This window comes from Montipora foliosa, chromosome 3 (genome assembly GCF_036669935.1).
Source record: "Montipora foliosa isolate CH-2021 chromosome 3, ASM3666993v2, whole genome shotgun sequence".
Lineage (NCBI taxonomy): Eukaryota > Metazoa > Cnidaria > Anthozoa > Scleractinia > Acroporidae > Montipora > Montipora foliosa.
In genome coordinates this window covers 54,396,623-54,406,012 of record NC_090871.1, presented here as the reverse complement: position 1 = coordinate 54,406,012, position 9,390 = coordinate 54,396,623, and the positions used below count along the sequence as shown (strand labels likewise).

General features: G+C 41.8%; 1 protein-coding gene across 5 annotated transcripts in view; it reads left to right on the top strand.

The window, feature by feature from the left end:
• LOC137997680 (NACHT, LRR and PYD domains-containing protein 12-like) overlaps nucleotides 1-9,090 on the top strand; it is a 184,383-nt gene extending 175,293 nt beyond the window's left edge. For all 5 annotated transcript variants that reach the window (XM_068843818.1, XM_068843820.1, XM_068843819.1 and 2 more), the window contains 4 exons: nucleotides 1,070-2,325; nucleotides 2,872-2,931; nucleotides 3,662-3,736; nucleotides 4,901-9,090. In XM_068843818.1, the coding sequence (XP_068699919.1) occupies nucleotides 1,137-2,325; nucleotides 2,872-2,931; nucleotides 3,662-3,736; nucleotides 4,901-8,178 (4,602 nt within the window). In that variant the 5' untranslated portion in view covers nucleotides 1,070-1,136 and the 3' untranslated portion in view covers nucleotides 8,179-9,090. The remainder of the gene's footprint in view (nucleotides 1-1,069; nucleotides 2,326-2,871; nucleotides 2,932-3,661; nucleotides 3,737-4,900) is intronic.
• Nucleotides 9,091-9,390: the final 300 nt, after the last annotated feature.

Here is a 9,390-nt window from a genome sequence, read left to right as displayed (position 1 = left end):
GTCAGTTGTTTAGAAACACTTGTAAATATTTGCGTTTAAAGGAGGCTCAAACCAGTTTTACAACTTTGAAGAAAATATACATGATTGGAAAGATAGAATCAGTTGTATGACACTGTGTCACCAAGAATCTATGTTAATGGTACCATACACATAAAACGACGGTTATTGCTTAAGAAATTGTGCTCAAATTGTGACATCACTGGTGATCATAGCGTTAGAAGATCTATCCAAAAAATCCCTACGTTTTGTCTTTAAATGCTTATATCTCAGAAGCGAACGGCTGTCTGTGGCTTTGTTGACCTACAGTATAGTATTTGTTATTAAAAAAATTGGTTTTGATACTATAACATCGCCTTTGCCTGAACAAGTGTTGTAAACTTAAGTCAATTTTTGACTGAAAGGCAGGTTCAGGCTGCCTGGTCTGTGGACATGCTCTCCTGTAAAAGAGTATAAATGATAGAGGTATTGAAATGCTGTTTCGTGTATTCTCCTGGAGATCTCCCCCACAAAATAACCAAGCCCGTACTCGAAAATGGCTTTCGATTTCAAGTATAAATTAGTAAGCATCTCACTTTCTTAAATGGTACCTCTAGCAATTTCGTTCTCTTAATTGTCCATATTATCTTACACAAGTATTACTTATTTTAACGTAGGTTGACGATGTATGAAGTACATGTAGTTCAGCTTTTCATGGGCGGAAAGCACCAAAAAGACAGATCTTGCTAATTTAATAGGCCATTTCCGAGTTCATGTCTGCCATCTCTTCAAAGCGAGTCTACGTGCGAAGTTTTTCTTATGGAAATTATTTTTCATTCATATGCAAAGTAGAACTAATTACCATCACAAAAACTTCGCACTTAGACTCGCTTTGAAGAGGAGGTAGACATGAACTCGGAAATGGACTATTAGCCATTGTTCAGTAGTAAAACCACTTGTTCCCCACTTATTAAGAAAGTGCCTTTCCCTGGGCCATTCTCGACATTCTATAACTTTTTTCCTTTACTGAGTCGTATTTTTGTGCACCGTAATCAAATGTGTGTGGTAATTTCTTTTTTGTGTGTTTGTTAAGGACGCGGAATATCGCTGGCTCAAGGTTCAACCCAGTGCAACAGCATTAACACGTACCACACTTAACTATGGCGTCAGCTTCCTGGCAGCAATCTCAAGAACTTGGCCCCAACAAAGTTCAAGTCACCATTTTGGCTTCTGAGTGGGGATCCAGTAAAGGCGGACTTTCCACAATCAACAGAGAGTTGGCCATACAGCTAGCCAAATTTCCACAAGTTGAAATCACATTTTTTTTACCTAAATGCTCTGAGGAGGATAGGAAAGTAGCTCTTAGCCATGGCATAAAGATTCTTGAGGCAACACCATGGGTTGGGTTTGAAGAAATGGAGTTGCTTAACTTTCCCCCAACACATTTGGAGATTGATGTAATTGTTGGTCATGGTGTGAAACTCGGTCACCAAGCACAAGTTATTCGTGACCATCGTAAATGCGTGTGGCTTCAAGTGGTACACACTGACCCAGAGGAGCTAGGCATGTTCAAATGTTACGAAAATCCGATTTTAAAGGGCGAGGAAAAGCACAATGATGAAGTAGAGCTGTGCAAGATGGCTAATTTAGTTGCAGGAATCGGGCCCAAGCTGGCAGAAGCCTTTCGCAAATACCTCCGCAGCTGTCAAAAAGATCAAGAGGTTATCGACTTCACACCTGGTATTTTTGATGAATTTGTCGGAGTTCAACAAGTTCCTGAGGAAAGAAAACAATGCAGTGTGCTGGTGTTCGGTCGTGGAGATGCTGAAGACTTCGCTTTAAAAGGGTTTGACATTGCAGCAAGATCTGTTGCGGCGTTACCTGACACTTGTCTTGTTTTTGTCGGGGCACCCAATGAAAAACGTAAAGAGATCGCAAATCGATTGCTTGAATGCGGTGTTCCTAAGAATCGCCTAAGGGTGAGAGGTTATATCAAAAGCCGAGAAAGCTTGAAGCAATTATTCTCTGAGGTGGATCTTGTACTGATGCCTTCTAGAACAGAAGGATTTGGTTTGACAGGTCTGGAGGCTCTGTCAGCTGGGCTACCTGTGATCGTCAGCAAGAACTCGGGGTTTGGAGAAGCTCTGGGCAATGTACCATTTGGTTCTTCATTTGTCATTGACTCTGAGGATCCCAATGCGTGGACAGCAGCTATCAAGGACATCTGGAACAAAAAAAGGCAGACAAGGCTTTATGAGGCTAAGGCTTTGCGTGACTCCTATGGGACAAAATATAGCTGGTCTGAGCAGTGCGAAGATCTTGTCAAAAAGATGATCAACTCAGTTAATGGTATGAATTAGCAATATATTTCAAACCCTTTTTATAAAAATCGTTTCAAATCTAAATCCAGAAAGTTGGTTAACCGCCTTTCGATCATGTAGGCATCAGCAGATGCGAAAGGCAGCTTGAATTGACAATCTGTTCTATCCCTTTACATAAAAATCGTTTCAAAACGAAATCTAGATACTTGGTTACCCGCCTTTCTGTCATGTAGATATCAACTTCGAATTGCAGCTTCGTTAGCTGAAAGTAACTCACTGAGACTGAACCCTTACAACGCTGAATTGAAAACTAAATACACTCGAAGTCAATTTCATATACAGAGTGTTTTCACTCGCGTGATCAGTAACCTTGTTTTTCCACCGAACACAAAAAGACATTTGCATGATAACACAGCTCAATTCCTGGAGGATTAATTGGGTGCACCAACATGGCCGCGGTGACGTCACGTGAAAACACTCAATTGATAGTCAGCTCGAATTGAAATTGGAATATGACCTTTTTTTCTCAGCTCCGAGTGATTCACGTATTTTTCGCCCTTATGTATTTCCACAGATGCTACGTGCGAGCCTCAGATGTCATCAGAAACGCAAGGCAAATTAAAGAGGAAATCCTGTGAGTACCGAAAAGGTAGAATCATTAGGACTCTTACAAGTACAAATCGGCTATTGGAAGGACAGTTCTCTAATAGAGCCTGTTTACTCACGTGATAAGGTGCCTTGGTTAGCTGAACAAAAGGTGCTATGTTGTGTTTGCGTAAAAGAGACGAGTTCAATTCCCGAAGAATTGGTTTCTAAACATCAGCGTGACAGCGCTTTCTTTATTTGGCCTTTGGGACGTCATATGCCTATCCGCTCTGTACACTTGAAGACACTGATAACCACTAATGAATGTGGGGGACCACCATGAGTATTCCCTGAATTTAAATTATGATAACCTCTCCAATATCAAAGAATTATCGACCCCAGTAGCTCTTTGGATTATTTCAAGCGAGCATCTCAATCTTTCCTGTGACCTCCTGTTTTTAAGACAAAAACTGATTTCTGCTCCCCGCCCACATCCTTGGACAAAACTCGTTGGGAAGTGTGACACACCACTAAATGATCATTCCCTCATTTATCTGTGATAGAAGATTTTAAACTTTCCCCCCTCCCCCTAATCCAATGTTGGTTAAGAAACGACCAAAGGCTTCCACGGTAATTTTCACCAGATTAGCAACATTGGTATGGGGTAGAGTGGGGATAAATAGAGAGTATACGTCCAAGGGTTTTCACGCCAGACTTTTTTTCGAAAGTTTTGTCCAAGATTGCAGGTGTTTCAGATTTTTGCTTTCAAATATTTACAGATATCTCTTTCACTGATCATGGCCTTTCACAAAAGAAAGCAAAAGGAGAAGAGAAAGAGTCTAAGCAACATGCAGGTAAAGTCATGTAAACCGAAGCAAGTTTTAATCTGATTCTGAATTTAACTGACTGAACAGTTCTTTGAATTAAGGTTTTCTGGCAACTGTCGATTAAGATACTGCTTGTGCAGCCTTACGTCTGCCAAACAACGAAACCTAGACAGGTTCGTTTTATGTATCATGTGACTTGCAAACAGTAGATAGTTCAGGTGCTTGCTGTCTAGCTGTAAGAATCCCCAAAAGGGTCAATCAAATGGCTCGCTGCTAATATGGGTTGTTGATCCAGAACTAATGAGATTAAGATTCAAATAAGCTCGTATGGTGTATGCCGTTTATCATTTATGCGAATGCCAACTTACTGTAAAGTCATGAATGATTTGGTTTAAGAAATTATAGAAGTTTCTACCAAGCAACAAACTCAGTTCCTATTTACAAGTGAAAGCTTCCCATCTTCTTCTGTGGATTCTCATCGAACAGAAGGTATATATGACCTTACGACAATTTGACCGTGTTGGAAATCAACGCGCAAAAAAAAAAAATCATTCGCTCGTAAAAATCAATATGTCTGGCAAAACATTGCAGTAAAATGTGTATAGCAAAAATGAGTTTCCTTTATGTATCAGCCTTTTTGTTCTGTCCAGCGTGGTTTTAAAATGGATTTATTACTTTAATATAATCATCACTCCACTTCAATTTAATGTAAATATTTATATCAGTATAAAATCCCAGGCCAGGATAAGCCGTGAACCTAGATTTTGTACCGTTTATATACCGGGTGTTCGCGTCTTATGTAAGCCGCGGCCAGAGTAAGCCCTATTGTGTTTATTTTATATGAACTCGTGTTCGTTTTAGTTCTTACCACTAAGCACTGTGATACGCAAGCATAAGACTCATCCACGGCAAGAGAAAACATTTTGTGGTAACTTTTTGTATGAAAACAAGCGTTTTCTCTATGTGGATAAAACAGCAGATACATTTAGATACTCTGCTTGTTCCTGTACCAGAAATGACTTTAAAGGCGGCGATGCATATAAAAATCAGCCAAGAGGGCTTGCAAACCCGTGAAAACTCGAAATTCATTCACAAGATCAAAGATCGGTTTAGTTAAGAAAGAAGCAAATATCTTTGAATCAATAGACCTCTAAATTGACCCTATTTTCATGGTGTTTGTTTGTTTTGCAGCTAATTCTTCATGTCAAAGCCATATCATAGAATCCATAAGACAAATTTACCAAAGGCGTGAAGGGGTGGTTTTTCCAGTTCCTTGGTGTAAAGGGTTCAGCTACCAACTAGAGAACATTTTCACAAGACTTAGGATAGTCTCAAAAGAAAAGACACGCGGAACGCTGAAGAAAGAAATCGCCAACATGACAAGTATTTTTACATCACACGAAGAGTGCAAACATCCACGGATTGTATTGATTGAGGGTGAACCTGGCATGGGGAAGACCACCTACTGTCAAAAGCTGGCATATGATTGGGCAACTAAACAAGACCGCGAATGGGACAAGTCTTTCCCAAGAGTAGAGGTGCTGCTTCTCCTCAGATGTCGTGAAATTGATTCTACAATCTGGAAGGCTATCGACGATCACATTCTGCCGGAAGAAGTTGACCCAGAGTTAAAAGAAACGTTTTTCCAGTTCGTGCGAGAAAACCCTTCTAAAGTCCTGTTAGTACTCGATGGGTTAGATGAGGCAGACCCCAAAAAATCGGATTTGTACTTTAGTCTTGTTCAAGGAAAGCTGCTCCCTGGTTGTAACATTGTTCTTGCTTCTCGTCACGAAGAAGGAAATGAAGTAAGACCCTACTCGGACACCCTGTTGGAGATTCTTGGATTTACCAGAAATAATGCAGAGTGTTTTATAAGAAAGTATTTTCGACACGCAGTAAAAATGGGAGAAAAGCTAATAAAATTACTGTGGCATCTGGATGATGATGATGATGACGATGACGATGACGATGACGATGTTGATGGCGATGGCGATGGCGATCACGATGATGATGATGATGATGATGATGATGATGATGATGTTAATGATGACGGTGATGATGAAGATGACGGTGATGACGATGATGATCAGCGTATTAAAGGATCTTTAGAAGAAGATGATGACGACGATGACGGTGATGATGGCGATGACGATGACGATGATGATCAGCATATTGACGGACCTTTAGCAGAACTGACCAAAAACCCTTTAAATACACTTCTCCTTTGTGTGCTTTTCGAAGATTTTGGCGGCACTCTACCAAACAACAGAACACAGCTGTACGTAGAGATTGTTCTCTTCGTTTTGAGACGATACGAAATGAAGAACCACTTACCCAGTAGTGGTAAAGACCTTCTAATAGTTTACAAGAAGGAACTGATGACCCTAGGAAGAATGGCGCAAGAATCTCTTTTTAAAGGAGAGGGGCATTTCGAAGACGTCAAAGGAAATTTCACGGAAAGTCTGTTCATTAAATTTGGCTTTCTCTCGATCCAGGCTGGCGGTAGCAAGAGAACGCCTTGTTTCCGTTATAGCTTTTTTCACAAGAGTTTTCAAGAATTCTTTTCTGGTCTACATCTTGCGTTTTCCATCCTGGATGGAGAAATTGATAAGGAGTCAGTTCTGACTGACGAAAGATACTTTCGTGAACTAAATCAAGTTTTCATGTTCATGAGTGGAATCATAGCATCGCAATCCGAGGAAACGGCAGTGTCGATTGTGAATGGTGTTGCCTCACTTGTAAATGTCAGAGGCCGCAGATTTCCGGATGCCGCGAAATTGTACCTGAAGATGGCTTTAGATGTCATAGGAGAATGTAAAACTTGCTCCGAAAACCTGTATACTAAATTAGCTTATACCTTTGGCAAAAGTCTTGATGTGACGGAAATTCGAATATACTTCGAATCACGTACGAGCATTCCTGCCTTTTCGAAGGCCCTCGCAGTAAACACCTCCCTTACTACTTTGAATTTGCCTAAAAGCCTCATTGGTGCTGAGGGTGCTACATCACTTTCCCAGGCCCTCGCATTAAACACCTCCCTTACTACTTTGGATTTGTCTCAAAACTTCATTGGTGCTGAAGGTGCTACTTCATTTTCCCATGCCCTCGCAGTAAACACCTCCCTTACTACTTTGGATTTTTCTGGCAACGACATTGGTCCTGAGGGTGCTACATCACTTTCCCAGGCCCTCGCAGAAAACACCTCCCTTACTACTTTGAATTTGTCTCGGAACTCCATTGGTGCTGAGGGTGCTACATCACTTTCCCAGGCCCTCGCATTAAACACCTCCCTCACTACTTTGGATTTGTCTGTCAACGGCATTCGTCCTAAGGGTGCTACATCACTTTCCCAGGCCCTCGCAGTAAACACCTCCTTTACTACTTTGAATTTGTCTCGAAACTCCATTGGTGCTGAGGGTGCTACATCACTTTCCCAGGCCCTCGCATTAAACACCTCTCTTACTACTTTGGATTTGTCTGCCAACCGCATTCGTCTTGAGGGTGCTACATCACTTTCCCAGGCCCTCGCAGTAAACACCTCCATTACTACTTTGTATTTGTCTTACAACTCCATTGGTGCTGAGGGTGCTACATCACTTTCCCAGGCCCTCGCAGTAAACACCTCCCTTACTACTTTGGATTTGTCTGTCAACAGCATTCCTCATGAGGGTGCTACATCACTTTCCCAGGCCCTCGCATTAAACACCTCCCTTACTACTTTGGATTTGTCTGTCAACGGCATTCGTCCTGAGGGTGCTACATCACTTTCCGAGGCCCTCGCAGTAAACACCTCCCTTACTACTTTGTATTTGTCTTACAACTCCATTGATGCTGAGGGTGCTACTTCACTTTCCCAGGCCCTCGCAGGAAACACCTCCCTTACTACTTTGGATTTGTCTGACAACGGCATTCGTCCTGAAGGTGCTACATCACTTTCCCAGGCCCTCGCAGTAAACACCTCCCTTACTACTTTGGATTTGTCTGTCAACGGCATTCGTCCTGAGGGTGCTACATCACTTTCCCAGGCCCTCGCAGTAAACACCTCCCTTACTACTTTGGATTTGTCTGTCAACAGCATTCGTCCTGAGGGTGCTACATCACTTTCCGAGGCCCTCGCAGTAAACACCTCCCTTACTACTTTGAATTTGGCGAGCAACTCCATTGGTGATGAGGGTGCTGCTTCACTTTCCCAGGCCCTCGCAGTAAACACCTTCCTTACTACTTTGGATTTGCATTACAACTCCATTGGTGATGAGGGTGCTACTTCATTTTCCCAGTCCCTCGCAAAAAACACCTTCCTTACTACTTTGGATTTGCATTACAACTCCATTGGTGATGAGGGTGCTGTTTCACTTTCCCAGGCCCTCGCAGTAAACACCTCCCTTACTACTTTGAATTTGTCTGGGAACTCCATTGGTGCTCCTCGCCTTAGTTTAGACTCTCGCATCAAACTTCTCCGATATGCGTGATCTTCAGGTTTAGTGTTTACATCGACGCCAACAGGATCATGACTCTCAATATTAGGGACCTTAAGCAAGGACGACGACAACGGCTGCGAGAAGATTGACTAAAAATATTATGGAATTTAAGATCTACGACGGAAAACGTCACTTCAAAATATAACATGGCTCTATCTATCATAAGTCTTTCGCAATTATTCAGTCTCCTTCACGTCCTACAATGTGGGCGAAGTATCCTAAAAATGAATTGGTACGAGCGGTTTCAGAGTTAAAATAGAGAATTACGGATTATTAGGGAGCTTAAGCAAGGGCGACGACGACGACGACGACGGATACGCGAACGTTAGTTAAAAATATTATTTCCCGTTACTGTAATAATTTTGCGATTACTCCATGTCTCTCCTCGGCTTGGAAAGTGTGAATACACAATCCAAGAATAAAGTTGATGAGAACGGTGTGGGTGGATTTCCAGAGAGAAAATTGAAAATTCATAGTCATGTGCTCTCGTTCTCTACATGACCTCAAATTTGAACATTTCACGTCGTAGTCAAGACGAGAACGGCAAAGAAATGTATCAAGATGTAAAGCGCACGTGCAGGGCGTGCAAAGCTATTGTTTTTGCTCGTTAAATATGCAAATTTATGGCGTTCTGGTAGCCGTTGTCGTCAGCTCAAGGTCCATATTAGGGCCGATTTACACGGTACGACTTTGTCGCATGCGACAACGGCTTACGACAGGCCCACGACATGATTTACGATTGTTGTGTACGTCAGAAAAAATGTCGCAGCATTTTAAAACATGTTTTAAAACGCTGCGACAATTGTAAGTCATGTCGTAGGCCTGTCGTGAGCTTGTCGCATGCGACAAAATCGTATCGTGTAAATCGGCCCTTAGGGAGCTTAAGCAATGACAACGTTACGAATTTGCATATTTAGTGGGTAAAAACAACAGCTTTGCACGCCCTGCACGTGCGTTTTTCACTTTTGTCCATTTCTTTGCGTTCGTCAGCCAAACAACAACGTGAAATAGCCAAGTTTTTGGTTTTATGAAGAACGTCAGCACTTGAGGATAAATTTTCATTTTCTCTCCTAAAATGGAGTGCCCTTCCGACTGGTGTCATCTTTGAGGAATTACGACACCCTTGTCAAATTAAAAACGTTGAAATAGTCACGAAGCGATTAAAATAACGCAAATTTATATTTTGAGATGACGTTCTTGTTG